At 36.0% G+C, this 18,303-nt stretch overlaps 1 protein-coding gene across 1 annotated transcript in view; it reads right to left on the bottom strand.

Moving 5' to 3' along the window:
* LOC150110251 (uncharacterized) overlaps positions 1-18,303 on the bottom strand; it is a 653,148-nt gene that overhangs the window by 471,587 nt on the left and 163,258 nt on the right. The window contains exon 6 of the mRNA XM_090398596.1: positions 3,366-3,544. Coding sequence (XP_090254722.1) covers positions 3,366-3,544 — 179 coding nt within the window. The remainder of the gene's footprint in view (positions 1-3,365; positions 3,545-18,303) is intronic.

The raw sequence follows: 18,303 nt of genomic DNA, 5'->3' as shown, positions 1-18,303 counted from the left end.
CATTATGCCATCTAGTAGCCAGTCTGTGGAATAACTGTTTTAAAGTTGTTCCCTTGAAAAGATTGAATGTTGGATCTCACCATGACATCTGACTTGATTCTGAAAATAACATTCATATTCCATGCTGGAAGAAATAGGAATAAAAGTAAACTGGAATCCAAACATTGTTGTTGGTCACTTCAAGCTTCCAAAGAAGTAAAGTGGAGATACCTAGTACTATACAGATTTGTCCTTTCCTCTGAGGGATGTGGACACCATAACCTTGATCCTACTTTAATATATTCCAGGATGATGGTTTAATGTCTGATGATTGGTAGTTATATTCAGGACTACTAACAACCAACCAAAGTGAAAGTATAAGTATTTTGTACACCTTCACTCTGGTTGCTGCAAACTGATGGACTTCACCAAAGTACAACATAGTCCACATTGTGGTAGTCAGAACATCAATTCCTTCAGCATGTTAGATGTCTGAGGTTTAATCCCAGACACTGCAATCATGAAATGTATGTGGGATATCTTGAGAAGAAAGTCTTCAGCCTCTTTCAGGCCCAACCCATTTCTCTGAACATATTCTCACATATCTTGATGCACAATTTAAGCTACCTTCTGGATCATCCACATATGCATCCTATTTCAAAATCAGAGTACCCTCCAGGCAACCACTCCTTGTACACATTCCTATCTTGATATCTCAAATCAATCATATCACCACAAAAATTTTTTCTGCTACTCCACTTTATATACCATTATTATCCTAACTTATTACTTCCACATTCAAAATTGTCATCTTTATATTCCAAATTTCTCACCTGTCCATCCTGCTTCTATTCTCTATATTTTCATCAATCAGCTCATTGGATATCATCAGATGCCATATAGTCACTCCTTTCCTTGGTAATTTCTACACTAGTCCTTGCCAGGTGGTTCTGTTGTATGCCTCTCTTGAAATCTCAACTCTCTAAAGATCAGTCACTCCAGACACACCATCCAACCATCCCACTGAAGGTCTACCTCTTCCTCTTTTTCCAGGAACTTTACCTTCTATTACTGTTTTGAGAGGCCTTTTTGAGAAAGGATGTAAACGCTTTCAATGTGTTCAAAGTATTTCAGCTTTCTTTTGTCAATATTTTTAAGGAGCCTTAAAGTTTTGTCAATCTTTTCTAGCATCCACCCATTGAACTGCCTTTAATTATATATTCTCAGCAGCAGTAACACCACACCTCAAACGCAACTATCCTTTCCCTTTTCTATCCTTCTTTAGGTTCCAGGTTTCACATTCATAAGTCATTGTTGGAAAAACAGCTGCAACCAGAATCCTCACCTTTGTTCCTTTGTTAGATCTATCCTTCCAGATTTTAGACGTCTGTGACTGTTGCTTTAACCGTTCCTAGTCCTCTTCTAATGTCTTCTGAACAGCAATTCTTCATATTAATAATGGATTCCAGGTATTCTAACTTGCTGACTTCCTCAATTTTTTCTCCATTAAGGTACACTTGTTTCTCAGGAGCTTCCCTGTCTATATTTCCTTTGAGAACCATAATCTTTGTCTTGCTAGGATTGACTTGAAGTCCTGATCTTATTAACTTTGTTAAGGATTCGTCCTAGTTCTTCCTTGTCATTACAAAGGAGTACTGTATCATCAGCGTACATCATATTACTGATCAATTTATCACCTATCCTTATTCCTGTGTTAAACTCATCCAATACTTCACACATGATGTCCTCAGCATAGATGCTAAACAAGTAAGGAGAAAAATGCCTAACTCCCTTACCAACCAGAAGCCAATCCTTTAATCCAACACCTGTTCTTACAGGGGTTTCCTGCTCACTGTACAAATTAGCTATCAACCTGATAATGTGTTGGGGAAAACCATTAATTTCATTACTTCCCACAAATTCATATGCTAAATGCAGTCAAAAGCTTTGGAGTGGTCTGTGAAACACAATTAATAGGGAGTCTAAATTTTTATGCTTTTCAATGATCTATCTAAGGAAAGGATCTGATCTTTGATATCCTTTCCTTAACTAAAACCTGCTTGTTTCTCAGGTATCTCTGCCTAAACTTTGGACTTAATCCTATTTAGGATGATCTTTAATAAAATCTTGCTTGCATGAGACATTAAACTAATAGTTCTATAGTTCTTGCAACCCTCTATATTTCCTTTCCTTGTGCAGTATTATGTTATGAAGACTGACTTATTCCATTCTCTAGGCCATGATCCAGTCTTCCATATCCTTATATTCAATATGAAACACTTATCCCTCCACCTTGTGGCTTTAATTAACTCTAATTAATTCTCTGTATGCCTATACTTATTCTATCATGATTAAATGTAGAACCCCAGATATCAACAATTTTTTTTTGTTTTTTTCTCCTTGTTGTCACCAATCCAATTTTAACCTTTAAGCAGTTTTAAACTATATTTTTATTATGGAATCAAATAACCAGTGGCAGCTTGTGGCTTGAAATCATGGGGGGAGGGTACTGCAACTTTTAAAATATACATACACACTATAAGTACAGTGTATACGTGTTTGGATAAAATATCAAAATTATGGTAAAAAATTTTTAAAAAAATTAAGCATGAAAAAATATTGTTTATTATTTATAAAATTATACAGTTTGGTATAATTTTATATTAAAAATATAAAATTAAATTAAATATACTAAATTAAAAATAAAAAATTCTTCTTGTTTTGTTTCATGAAAAAATATTGTTTATTATCGATAAAATTATAGTTTAATATAATTCAAAATTACTTAAAAATAAAATCCATTATCATAACCCCAATAATGTTCTAAAATGAAAACTATAACAAATATTATGTCTTTAATTGTAATGTTCAAATATTTAAAGAGATGGAGTAAACACACGATAAGCACTACAAACACTCTACTACTGGTGCAAATTGCATATAAACAACAGTGGAACTGCACAACGGACAGTGCTGCATTACGCTAACAACTTGCATCTCACTATGACGTGCATATGCTTGCACATGTAGCAAATACTAGCAATATGACACTGTGTAAACAAAGTGCTTTTAGTATCCTTCGTCCTCCTAAGTGCTACAAGATGGATTTTTATTATTTTTTATACAAGATAAGAGAATTGTATAGTATTGTTGATGATAAAATTAAATATTACAAGCAAATATAAATAAATTAATAAATATATTTATATATTGAGAAAAATTGGGGTGTTCCCGAAGTTCTGCAGTGCCTATGCATGAGCAGCCCTTGCAAATAACAAAAGCTAAATTAAACTGAATTAAAATTAGCTGCATTAAACAAAGCCAATTTATTACTAGATGAAAGATTCTTATTAAATTTAAAAAAAAAAGTACAGTATGAATCTCACCTCAGAGAATGATCTTTTGCAGAAGTGCTAGAATGTATATCATGTTCTGTTGATGCAAGAATGTTGTCTTTTATTTTATCGGTAGTTTCAGGGTATACTGTGGAATCTACCATAACTTGTTTAACTGTTATATCTTGGCCATTTCTTTCCCATGGAGGATGGTCAGGTGATGTTCGGATCTAGAAATGATGGCATTACATAAAAGAATTTAAATAAATAAATTTATGCACAACAGTTATTTTTGATTGGTAAAAACATTAATTTTATTTCTAACAATGATAAATAATAAGCATGAAATAATGTGTATATGTACTGTCTTATCAAAAAGTCATGAGATGGGCAAATATAAACAAAACAAGCTTGCTCATAGAAATAAATATTGTACTGACCAACCTTTGACTGCAATAATTACTTCGATGTGCAATGAATCACCTTCTGTTACTTTCTGGTAGAAAACTGGTGGTGATGGTGTTGTGCTCCATTTCTTCTTTAAAGCATAAGTTCTTTTAATGAAGAGGGCTGTGTTGGTGTTTTAATTCTGCATTGCAGTCATTCCACAAATAATTGATTCAGATCAACATTCTGTGGTGGCCATTACAATGTTCTGCCATTATTCTCTTCAAACTATGTGTGTTTACAAATTTGCTTTGTATCAAAATCATACTGGAAAGCGTAAGTACCAGTACCATAAAACTACTACAATGTAGTAAGAAATTATATTCTTAGTTTCATTCTTTATCCAAGTGTAAGCAAATAAAGTTTGCATGTGAAGTCACTTCACAACTGGGCTACTTGTATATAGAAGCTGATGACTTCACAACAATTGCCTTAGTATACCATGATGCATCCGCACACAGTTAGCCGAGTGGCTTTGCGCTTTGCAACCATATGCCTGGGGAAGGAGTGTCCTAGGTTCGATTTCTGTCGACGACGTGAGGAGCTTAAGGATCTTCCTCAGCCATAGCCAAGTTAGCCGGTCTTGGGCATGGACAGCAGGGTTTTTTCTGCCAGTTTATCTGGGGTTTTTCATCCCGCAAGCAGGCAAACCAGACCCGTGAACACACAGGCTACAGTCATAAAAAATACGGCAAGGAAGGCAACGGGGAAACCACCTTGTGTCACTATCTCCCTAGTAATTAGCTGCAACCCTCTCAAGGAGAGGAAGCCACAGGATCAGATCAGATTCCATAATGCAATGCACATATACTTGCATCTTTATTTTTATAATGCTATGCATTGTGGGAAGGGCCACTACTCAGACCGGTTTTGACCATTATTAAAGTCTCATCAGTGGGAACCAGACCCAGAAGTGATACCAAGGTTAAAGTACTCCTACCGATGAGACCTCAATAAACATTCAACCAGTCTGGGTAGTGGCTCTTTCCATAATGCATATCATTATACATGTCCATAAGGATATGTGTGTGTTGCATTTTGGGATACTAAGGCAATTGATGTGAAGTCATCAGCCTCTACATACAAGTAGCCCAGTCGTGAAGTAACTTCATGCACAAACTTTGTTTGCTTACACATGGATAAAGGATGAAACTAAGAATATAATTTCTTGGCATCTTTAATTTATAGTATAACCAAGTGAAAAAACTTTAGATCATTAATATCACAATGTATGATGTGTTGGTCTAGAAGTCACGATTCTATGCACTATGACTAGTAAACATAATGTACGCTATATCTAAATATTCATCAGGCTGGAAGTCCTAAGTCAAACCATGATCTGATTAAGGCCTTATACAGTGGTCTCATTATTGTAGCAGCAGTAGTAGCAGCAGATTTCCCAACTCTTGCAATGTTTCCCTGAGCTTCATATCTTAATCAACCATTATCCCCAGCTCAAAGCTCATAAATCTCCTGGAGCCAGTTCCACCATACACAGCTTTGCAACTCTGCAGACACAAGTACAAAATCTTGCACATGAGATCATTAAATAAGCATTCTAATTTTGTATGTTCAAGATAAAAGTCTATGTAAATCTTCCAAGTAACACAATACATGTTAGAGTACATGTAGAGACAAGTGACACAAAAGTCGCTCCACCACAGTTAATCTGCTAATGGCTCTAAAATCACCGTTAAGGGATTAACAGCATAGGAGGGTAAATATTTGATAATAGTAGAATGCCAATGAAGTTTTGATCCATGAAAACTTAGGGTGGTCTGGCTATTTCATCCACCTTGGCCGATAGGAAGGTTAAGATAGTTGTCATTCTTAAAAACTCAAGAAATGAATATAGTAGTGTAGGTTGTAATTTCATTAAAAAATACAGCTATGAATGGCCAACATATAAGACTTACTCAAGAAACCAGACTCAAGAAACTCATTCTGCATATGCCCTGATGCTATCTCTTTATTGCAATCATTATTGTCATAAGTTACTCATAATAATCACCCTTCTCTTGCTCACTAAGCCAAGTTACCTATACATTTGTTTGTCTCCATCCTCCACATTCCTTGTACAGGAATGCTCAACTAAATATCTCATCCTATCAACCTCTACCACTGTTTCAAAACCACTGTCACTTTTTCTCTTCTATCTCAACCATGTGCAGACATAATTCCTTCATTGTTATAAGCAGTACCACCCCTCCCTTCTTGCTCTTCCTGTTGTGATGAAAAACATTGTATCTTTCATTTCTATTCCCATGAGGATATTATTCTTATCCAACCACATTTCACTTATTCCAAATGTTTTCGACAAATAAACTTCATGAACGCAACAATTTTATCTCCTTTATTTCTGATAATCCTGGCATTTGTAAATAAGCATAAGAATTCATTTCTTGGTCTATAACCAAGCATATTCCTATCCATGCCATCCCTCATCTGTGACTTCTCCACAGCTACTCTGTCTGCTCACCTTTCCCCTCATTGTTCCATATATCTCCCCAGACTCAACTGCCAAGAAAGTGGAAGAATGAATTTGAAAACAGGATTCTGGTAGATGGTGATGAAGGAAAATGTCCATGACATTGACTGTACTAAACAATTTAATAAGCACTTTTCAGGGTACTCCATAATGATGATGGTGAAATTCCAAAGTTCATTCAAGAGCAAATGCTAGGGCAGCTAGTACTGAATGAACCAGATGTATGAAGTGCTGAATGGGTTTCATGTATGCAAGGTTATGGGATTAGAAGATATATTGTTGAATGCAAAGGAATATTTTCTTCTATGTTTAACGAGAATCTTGCAATAAGAAATGTAAATATTAGTGTCATTGCACAAGAGTCGTGACAAGGTAGAGGTTTCCATTTATTATTATTATTATTATTATTCCTGATACCTCCAAGGAGTCCGAAGACTCATCGCGGGAGGACACCAACAACTGTCTCTACACCTAACCTCTACTACGAATCATCTCCATCAACGCCATCTACCGCCCACCTCCAACACCACCACAACTAGTAATTTTTGTCTGTAAATTGCGTGTGTTCTGAAGGGCCGATTTGTATGTATGCGGGATGAAAAACCCGAGTTTCCGGAAGAAAAAACCCTGCTACCTCCGTATGAGATCGGCTAACTCACCTTCGATTGAAATCGACCAGATAAAGATTCCTCCCGTCGCGACGAGAATCGAACTTAGGCCTATTCCAATCGAAGGGCGCAATGTACCGTCGTTCTTCCAATTGCGCTACGGAGGCGTAAATTTATTGCTTATTGTGTACATCTGCATTTATTAAGATACAAAATTTCATTGATATACAGTAGGATTCTCTATAAAAGTCAGTAAGGTTTGTAAAGAAGTCTTACTTTTTGTTAATCAGTTTATATTTTATGATAAAATAATCAATTTTGCAGATAAAAGGAACTCGTGTATGGTAATATTTTTCAACTTCAGGAAGGAATTTGATTTGACAGACTGCAAATTAAATTGATGTATAGTTAAGGGAGGTGGGAATGGGCAATATATTAGTCAAGTAGGAGACTGTTTGTCTGTAAATACCAACAAGTAATGTATTGGGGTTCAGTATTCTAAAAAAGGAAGAAAATAACCATTGGTTGATTGCAGGATTCTAGTCTTGAACCACTATTATTCATCCTATTAATTAAAGTTATTTCATATCGATTAGCAGGGAATATTCAGTTGTTTGCTGATAATACAAAGTTGGGGAGAGTTGTAAAGAGTAATGCTGATGTCAAATTCCCGTATAAACTAATGGTTCCTTCATTTTTTCAACGTCACCACTTGGATGATATACTTTTGCAAAGTGCGCGCTCATTAACTCCACTATATCGACTGGTTCAGTGAACTCTTTACCATCGTCATTCCTTAAAATTATTTTGCCATGTACAGTTTTTTTCTTGCTTGCAGCATATTGAAAGAACTGTTTGGAATTCTCTTTTGCTTGCATAGCTAGTTTCCTTTCATAATCTGCTTTTGCTGTTTTTACCACACTCGTTACCCTTTTGGCCTGCACTTTTTACCGTTCGTGTGGCTGCAGGTCACCCCTTTCTTTAAATTCCCTCCATAGTTGTTTCTTTTTTTGAAGCTCAAGCTTAATGGTGTTATTCATCCATTTAACCCCTACTTGTTTCACTATTCGGACCTTAGGTATACAATCAGCCATAACCTCCTATAAATGCTCTTTGACCACTTCCCATGCTCTATCGACGTTCAGCCCTTGCAGTTGTACATGCCATGGAACTGATCCAAGCAATCTCCTAAGCTTGTCATACTTGCCAGCACGGTAATTCCACATATACCCTGTCTTAATCACAAATTGCACACCTTTAGCCACCTCCCAGGTCAAGACCTTATGATCACTCTCACCAATAGGTGGCAACATGGTCATATTCATTACAGTAAAATTTTGAGATGCAATTACCAGGTCAAGCACTCTCACACCCCTAGTATTTTCATTTGCATGCTGTTTCAGATAGTTATCCCTTAATAATTGAATAAAATCCATTTCCTTCCTCACATGTGTCCTCTCCTCCTTCCAATCAATGTTACCATAGTTGAAATCCCCCATAATAATTACCCTCCTTCCACTCATTTCATCAATTTGTTTATGCATACCATCTCCACCATCTATTCCATCACCTGGTCTATAGCAGCACCCAACTGTGTATTTTATTCTGCCAGTGTCAATCTCACACCAAATAGCCTCAAATGAGCTCCTTTCACTATCCTGCAATACTTCAATTCTCCTTGGCTGCAGTTCATCTGCTATCATCAATAACACCCCTCCCACAATTTTATTCTCTCTGTCCCTCCTAAACATACTATAACCTACACATTCTATCCCACTAACTATATCATCTTCCATCAGTCATGTTTCACTAATGCCAATAACCTGTGGCCAGGAAGAGCCAATCAAGGCCAAAAATTCTTCCTTCTTGTTCCTAATACTCCTGGCATTAGTATACATGAATTGCAGTGATCCTTTGTCCCACCCCTATCTTGATGCGTTATTCTAAATGTCCCATTCCCATTTTTTGTCCTTAGTGCTGGCTCAGGTACATTATATACATTTTTACACTCAACTGTCTCACTGATGTCTGGATATCCACTTCCACCTCTCCTTGGTAGTTCTAGTGTTTCCCTGGTTCTGCACATCCATTTTCACTTCATTCAGCAACACTTTTTCCAGTCTCCGCACACCAAGTCCATTCAAATGCAGGCCATCCATCTTGTATATGTCCTTTCGCCCATCAAACTCATTCCACACGGCCACGAATTCCACACCACACCGTCTGCATAACCTGCGCATAATGTCATTTGCGATTATGGCCCTCCTTCTAAACTCCTCTCTGTCATACCGCAGTAACAGACTCACCATTCTAACTCTGTCACTCTTTGCTTTTGCAACCTTTAACAATACTTTCTATATTACTGTGTGTGTCCATCTTCTCTGTCCATTGAAACATTCCTTATTCTAATAAGCAAGTAGATTACTAAAACATGACCTTCTTAAGCAAATCCATGATGTCCATCAAATATAATACCATTGTTGCCAATCCGATTCTGAATTCTAGTTCTCACAAGCTTCTCCAACAAATTAACTACAACACCTGACACACACACACACACAGATAGGCCTATAGTTTGAAGCTTGAGTTCTATCGCCTCCTTTATGAAGTGGCACAATCTTGCCCTCCTTCCACTCCTTAGGAACTTGACCCAGTGCAAGACTCGTATTAAAAAAAATATGTCAAGGCAGGCATCAATGCCCTGGCACATTCCTTCTGAATACATGGTGATATATTATCAAGTCCCACAGCGTTATTTACATATAGTTTGCTCAACACCCCATACACCTCTTGCTCACTTAGAGTCAGTCTCTCTTCTCCATCATCAACTGCTCTCTCAATATCTCTATGAAATCACATTCACAAGATTGAAAGACCTTTATGAACCACTCATTAAGTATCTCCATCACACATTCTGCAACAGCTGTCTTTATACCATTTTCTCCAATCAATGTCATCCTTCCATAATCATTCTTTCTTTTGCTGTCTACATATCGAAAGAGCTCCATAGGATTCTTTTTGGCTTCATTAGCTAAATGCTGTTCATACCTCTCTTTAGCTACCCTAACCAACCAAGTCACCCGCCTTGCATGGTCTTTGTAGTCCTCATGGAATTGGTTATTTCCACTTCTCTTATGCTGCCTCCATAATGCCCTTTTTCTCTGTATCGCATTCTCAATCTCTTTATGCATCCATTTCACACCTACCTTATTTAATCTTCTCATCCTTGGAATACATTTAGACATTGTATCTACTAGATAGTTTTTGAAAATCCCCAAAGCTCCATTGATCTCTTTTCCAGCTAACTCCTCATTCCATACTACACCTGCAAGCTGTCTCCTGAGCTCTTCATAATCATCCCCCCCCCCCCATAGTTCCACATATACCCTTTTCTTACAGAAGTCCTCGCACTGCTGGCAACCACTGATTTCACACTTCATTTATAGTTACAACCTCTGATGAGATGACCAAATCATCCAAGACCCTCAATAATCCTCATGTGTCCTCAGTTACATACTGTCTGAGGTATTTATCCCTCAAAAACTCAAGAAACTCATTTTCTTTACTTCCAGTTGCTATCTCATCATTCCAGTCTATATTGCCATAATTAAAATTGTCCATTATGATCACCCTTTTCTTATTTGCTTGGTTAATTTGATTGTACATTTCATAGTCACTACCATCCACATTTCCTGGTCTATAACAACATCCAACTAAGTATTTCATTCCATTCACTTCTATCTCACACCATACTGCCTCAAAACCACTGGCACTATTTCCCTCTTGCATCTCTACTTTGTATAGACATAACTCTTTCTCTATCATCAATAGCATTCCCCCCCTTCCCTTTTTACCCCTTCTCTCCTCATGAAATGAAACACATCATACCCTTCCATCTCTATTCCTGTCAGGATGTCGCTCTCATCTAACCAAGTCTCACTTATTCCAACAATTTTTAGGTGAACAGACTCAATTAGTGTAACCATTTCATCTACCTTGTTTCTTACACTTCTAGCATTTTATATAAACACAACAGCTAGTTCCACTGATACCACTCATTCGATGTGATCTCTTCACTGTTTCCTCTTGATCCCAGGTCATCCCATTCCTTTCCTGTCTACACATGCTCTCACATCCTCTTGGAGCATCCACCTTTCTCACGCTGTGTACCCCCTGTCCACCCTGAGCCTTCCTGTTTCCCTGTTCATCTTGCAAACCCATTCTCTCATTTTCCATACTCATGCCACTTACTTCCTCATTCATAACCACCTCTTCGATCTCTCCTGTCATGCTCTCCTGCCCTTCCACATCACTTCCCACTTGATCTGATTTAATCTCTGTACTCACTTCTCTACCTTCCAGCAACAGTCTCTCGAAGTGACTCACACCATAACTACTCAAATGCAGTCCATTGCTCCCATACATTTCACTTTGTCCTTCAAACTCATTCCACACATTAACAAATTGTACTCCCCTCTTCTCATGCATTTCAGCCAACATATCATTCATAATCCTTGCTCTCTGCCCCATCTCTCCACAATTATACCTAGGTAACATGCTTACTTCCCTTCCTGTCACACTATTCTCTTTTATCTGTCTAAGCAACCTCCTGATATCTATTCTGATGTGCTCTTTGTCTTCTGTCAAGTCATTCGTACCTATTAAAACCATCAACTCCTTTGCTTTCTCCCTCCTCATATCCAATGCCTCAATCACTCTAACTCATTTTACTCTACTCTAATCAATCACTCTACCTGGAAAACATACCTTGTGCATTCTCTCATCCAGCACACCTTTAATAACTTTTAATGGCGTTGAATGGAGTCGCCATTTAATGCTACTCGCTCACTCGCCTTTCGTTAACTCTTTTGTACCTACTTGATTTGTTTTAATAGTTTTCACCCGAATTTTCTTAATTTCACCCTGCATCCGTTTCATCTCTTGCCTCATCCAACCCAATTCAACTTTGGAATGTTGCGTCACATTCTCTCTATCCTTCAAGCTTTCTAATTTTCGAAATCTCCAACACCTGCTTCACACTTTCACTCTCATTCATCCTATTCAGTTTCCGTATTTTCCGTCCATGCTACAGGCTGATGCAGTATTTATAGCAAAAATGACTTCTTTATTTTTAGTGATCAGTTTCACTTTTATTATCGAAAAATTCTAAATTATTTGATACAATTATGTTGAAAAGAGGGTTTGAATTTTTTAAGAGAAAAGTGCATATGTGTTACATAATCGTTTATTTTTTGGGGTTGGGGGGGTAGGGTTATAGACCTATTCAATCTGCAGACAATTGTTCCAAACGTAAATCACTTTGGGAACATGCTCATGCAGTTTAGCGTAAAATAGTAGCAAAAGTTTAACTACTTCAATAATATCTAAACTAGAAGAACATGTCGTTAATAATATCTGCTGAACTCTTACATAACTCTTAGAACTCTTACATAAACATTTTTTCTGTCATGAATTCTCTATCAGCTATAATGTAATCAATTTCAGATTTTTGCACTCTTGTATTGACAAAAGAAATATGTGCAGTAATTTCTTCTTTCTACTACAAGAAAAAACCAGATAATAACAGAAGAAAAATATGTAGTATTTTCTTTTTCATTGGGTGAATTTACAATGTTCTTTCTTTGTGTTTTGAAATGAAAGTGCAAATGATTATTTTCTAACTATTTTTGCCAATAGAAAATCTGCTATAATTATACAAATGACATTTCACCATTTTAGAAATAACTCAATAATATTGTTCAATCTGTCGAATTTTATTGTAGCAGAAATTTTTATTATCAAACTTTGCTGTTTTGTAATAAAAAAAATATATTGTTCATGCTACTTTGAAAATTTCTAATCTGTGGCACACACTGCTATGAAAATTTAATAGACAACGTTTTGGTAAACCATATTCATATTTACAAAATACAATCTTATAATAGGCATATTTGAAGAACAGCTGTATTAGGCGAGATTGTGGTACACAGAATGTTTCAAAAATTAAGAAATATAACATCTCAGAGAATGATTTACCCTACTAATCAGAATTGTTTATAATTCTGGTATATTGCTTATAATTAAGGTATTATATATATATATATATATATATATATATATATATATATATATATATATACATATATATATATATATATATATATATATATATATATATATATATATATATACATATATATATATATACATATATATATATATATATATATATATATACACATATATATATATATACACAAGACATTTCTGCTATATCACATCAATGTTGTGTGTAGTAGTGTGTTGGCAAGGGGAAAATGTTCATGTTATTATTTATAGATTTTAATTATTTATTTTATTTTATTATTTATATATTTCATTTTTTTTTATGAAATAATTTACTTGAAAGATGAAATGGAAACAGTACAGTTAGGCATCTCTCTATCAATATTTGTAGTCCTTAAGAGGACTGTTTTGATGGCCCTGAAAAGAAACATTTTTGTTTTCATACTATTCATAATTTAAAAATCTTGAACAGTATGGAATACCCTAAAGCAAGGCAAACACAAAGCAGTTTTACATTCAGGGCACCAGATTCTTCTCTCCCTTCTGATATTGTTTTTTTTTGCATACATAGCATTTGCGTTCAGGTTTTTTTTTATTAGCCGTGGCTGGTAGATTCTCGTGATAATAGTAGGAGTTAGCAGCATTCAATCTCAGAAGTCTCGAAGGATTATTTTGCTTTCCTGCTTGCTGAAGAAGGAGCATGTGCATGTAGCAATGCTTTTGCGACTTCTATTCTGTAATCTAGATATGTTATGGTAGCCAAACATTTCTTTTTTGTGCAGGAGGAAACTGTTCCAAATAACAAAATCCAATATATGTCCAAACACTTTTTTTGTAATATTTTTTATGCTGTTTCCTCATTACAGAGTGGAATGATAGCTTCTGATTGCACCTGTCAACTCCACCCATAGTGTTGTTGTACACACACACACACACACACACACACACACACACACACACACACACACACACACACACACACACACACACACACACACATGCACGCACACAGAGAGAGAGAGAGAGCAATGGGTTTTTCTTTCGTGAAACCATGCTTCTCCACGGATTCCACTGATGGATTGTGCAGGGAAGACAGCAGGAAAACATCTTTTTTGTCTTTCCAACATAGCACAAAGACTTTTCCTCGCTGATAAGCTCAGATTTTCCCCTTCAATAATTTTCCTGTTGCCAGATCTGGAGGTATATCTCGCCTTTTTTGCATTTACAGTACCATAACTATCTGTACGATGCTGTAAAAGCAAATCAGCAAATTCAGGACACGTGTAATTATCCATTGTAATGCAATAACCTTTACCCAGTAAAGACTGTAGTAACTGAATTACTGCATGCATCGACAAGGGGAGATCCGAATATTTATCATGCTCAATTACAGTCTGCTTTCCCGTATAAGGTTTGAAATTCCAAAGATATCCACTTTCAGATTCACAAAGCATAAAATATTTTATAAGCATATAAAATTTTACCACACATACTTTGCTTTCTTTTGGGGAACATACTGCTTACATTTCAGTATACCTTTGAATGGCATAAGACTTTCATTGATACTCAAGTCTCTCTCTCTCTCTCTCTCACAGGAATGTATAGTGATCCACATTTCTGACAGATTTTCATCAGAAAACATAAATTTTGTTGAGGACTGGGCAAGGATATGTGGCCTGATCATATTCCTCATTATTCTGAAAATGCAAATACTTCATGATGAGACTGAATTGTTTTTCAGTCATAACATCATGAAACATTGGCATGTTCAGAATCCAGTCTGTAGACCAATACATTTCGAGAGTGGGCTTTTTCATGATGCCCTGCACATTCAAGAGTGCTATAAATGTAAGGAGCATATTGATATCTGTTGGGCTCGAAAGTTTACTGTGAGAATGTGGACTGTATTCAACTTGCTGATGTTGTTGGCAAGCATAAAAGTTAGTCTGTTCCACTATGAAGGCTGTAAGCTAACAGAGATTACTGACCCCCATCCCCCACTGGGAAACAGATCAAAAGAACATGCCCAGCAGGCAGCACAATAAAGTGATTCATGCAATAACTAAATATTTTACAGGCAGAAATTCCTTGTTTTGTTTTTCTATCTTTCTGATTGATTAGCAGACATTTGAAACATATTATTCTGATATTGCATTTTTGGATGAAAGTGTTTTTAAATATTAATTTCCCCTATTACCCAATATCACATAACTTCCTGATTTATAATAATCAGGAAATAATATGTATATTTTCTGATTTATAATTTGCTAATTTATAATAATCAAAACCCAGTTTCTGTGTCGAAAAATTAAACATTATGTGGAACAATTACTATGGAAAAATAATGACTTAAATAAAAACTGTACCTATGTTTCATAACAGTTTTCAGGTGTGTGGCAGTGTTGCAGCAGAAGGGAAGGGGTTGTAAAACTATCAAAGTCGAAATAAAGTTCAATTCTATTGTGAAAATATAAAATTTCACATTTGATGCATGCACATATATATTCTGTATGAGAGAATATACGCAAAAGTATCGCTTACTTTAAAACTGGAGCAAAATATATAAACTAGCAGAAAATATATAAATATCAATTTAAATAATAACCATTTATTTCATTTTGTAAAGACCGATTATACAGGGAAACCAACAAGGTAAAAGTGCAAAAAACATAGATTACAATATTTTGAAAAAAAAAGTGATATGATTAAAGAATTGCATATTATTCCCTATAAAGCAAAGTCGTTGAAGAATAATTCACAGATTGCGTGAATTATTCTTCGAAATATGATTTTGAACAAAGATAACATAATCTAGAATGTTGACAGCCGGTTTTTTTTTAAAATAATATTTCAAATAATTATTTTGAATTAATTTCCTCGAAAACAAAGAAAATGTTCTGTTGAGTAAGCAATTAGACAAAATTAGCACAAAAACATTAAAGATTGATTCTCCAAGGTAATGCAATATAAGTGAAGAAAGTATGTAAGGATTTATATTTTGTCCTGGAATTTAAAACTGTACAATAAAACGAGAAAATAAAAATAATTTCTATATTTTTAGTCTCTCTGATATAACTAAGAGTTCAGTTGCCCAGCATAAAACAAGGAACTGCATCCTTGTTAACTGAGACTCAGCTTCGCAGGATAATTTGGTTAAGTGTTCTCTAAAGCATGAAGGATTATCGTACCTTCTAAAGGATAGAACAGCCAAATTGCACTTCTTATCCATGTTCTTTCAACAGGTGTACTGAACCCCCCCCCACAAAGTGCAGTGGGGGGTTCCCTTCAATTGTTCCCCACCCTAGGTGACTTTGCAGGCATTGCCCACAAAGTGTTCCCGGTGAGATTTTTACAGGGTAGTTCACCATTACTCCCTTACCCCCCATTTTATCTGGGCTTGGGACTGGCATATGGCTGGGTCGTATTCATGACTAATCCATTTGTGTTCATAGGGCCGATTTGCCTGTTGTAGGGAATGAAAAACTCGAGTTTCTGGGGTGAAAGAACCCCTTACCTCTGTATGAGACTGGCTAACTCACCTTTCATTGAAAGTGACCAGAAAAAGGTTCCTCACATCACTGATGGGAATCAAACCCAGGTCTTTTCAACCAAAGGGCTTTGTCTATACTGACAGAGTTACGGAGGCGCTAAAGTACAGTATGAGAAGAAATTAGCCAATAAAGCCAAGAATAGTCCTAAAGAGTTCTTTTAGTGTGAGACTAGAAGAAAAAATGACTAGGGAAGGATGATGTAGTGAATGAGAATAGTCGATTGGTAACTGATGTACAGGATATAGTTGAAGTATTCAATCAGCAGTTGATCAGAGTATTTCATCCATATGAATGCAACATCATGAGTAAATTTGGTGTTAATAAGACAATAGGTCTTGAAAGTATGTCACTCTTCACTCTTGCAAAGGCCAAGTCCCAAAGGAGTGGAAGAGAATTCTTCCATTTTGCAATGGAAAGGAGAGAGATAAGACTGAAGTTACAAATTATAGGCAAATATGTGGGTATGGAGTTTGATGTTGAGGAATAGCATTCAGAAGTTGGTTGATGATAATAATAATAATAATAATAATAATAATAATAATAATTATTATTATTATTATTATTATACGAGCAACTCCCTTCTCTCTCTCTGTCTATTTTACAAATCATCATTCCAAGTAAATGATGTGAACTGACTGAAGTTTTCCCTAACCTCCTGCACTTCAGTTCTTCTTCTTATCCTGTCTTCTTATCTTGCCTTCTTTTCTCCAGTTTTATCATGTTCTCTAATTAAACAACACAGTTGGTTTTCCAGAAGAGGACCTTATTAGGTCCTCTTCTAGAAAGCTAGAGGACCTTATTCTCTAGAGCATAGGTGGCTAACAGCAGGCCCATAGGCCGCATACAGCCCGTAACGTGATTTTGTGCGGCTCATAGCAGGATAAAAACTATATTAAATTATACGTATCAATTTAGCTATTAGTTTCAACTGCAGATTTTCTGATTGATATACTAGTTATATTCATTATTTCTGATGACGGAAACAATTTATATTCTCAACACAGAATGACCACCTTCAGGATTTGTTACAAATATCGTCACCATCATTGAAAATCGACTCTGATGAACTTGTTGCCGTACATGAATGCCCACAGTGTTCTCATTAAGTTGTGTTACATGTAAAAAAAAACAGAAATATGTAATTAAATTTAATTTAACAACTTATATTTAAATCAATCAAGTATTTTATATTGTTCTCCCAGTAGTAAAATGATTTAACAAATATAGTTATTCAATACATATAATTATTGCCTTGAAAAAAAAGCAGGGTTTATTTTTATTTAAGTTCTGTCTAAAAGTGTGTGGCCCGTGATGCTACCACTCATCATATATTGGCCCTCGTATAGAATGAAGTTGGCCACACCTGCTCTAGAGGATCCAAATCCACTAGATTTGAAACTTTTTGCAGCATGTTTGGTTAATGAGAGGAATTTTCTCTGTGTGTAATATACAGTGGACTGGAATGATGAGATAGCAGCTGGAAGTAAAGAAAATGAGTTTCTTGAGTTTTTGAGGGATAACTACCTGAGACAGTATGTAACAGAGGGCATCCAAGGATTGAGGGTCTTCGATTTGGTCATCTCATCTCATCAGAGGATGTAATTATAAATGAAGTGTCAAATCGCCCACCAATTGGTGAGAGTGACCACAAGGTGTGGCTACCTGGGTGGTTGCAAGCAGTATGAGGACCTCTGTATGTGGAACTACAAGGGGGGGGGGGATTATGAAGAACTCAGGAGACAGCTTGCAGGTGTAGCATGGAATGAGGAGTTAGCTGGAAAAAGAGATCGATGCAGCTTGGGGGATTTTCAAAAACTATCTAGTAGATG

The sequence above is a fragment of the Typopeltis vanoorti genome, chromosome 1, assembly GCF_054136105.1.
Source record: "Typopeltis vanoorti isolate ZY-2024b chromosome 1, IOZ_Tvanoo_1.0, whole genome shotgun sequence".
NCBI classification, from domain to species: Eukaryota; Metazoa; Arthropoda; class Arachnida; order Uropygi; family Thelyphonidae; genus Typopeltis; species Typopeltis vanoorti.
This window is presented reverse-complemented; position numbering and strand designations above follow the sequence as displayed.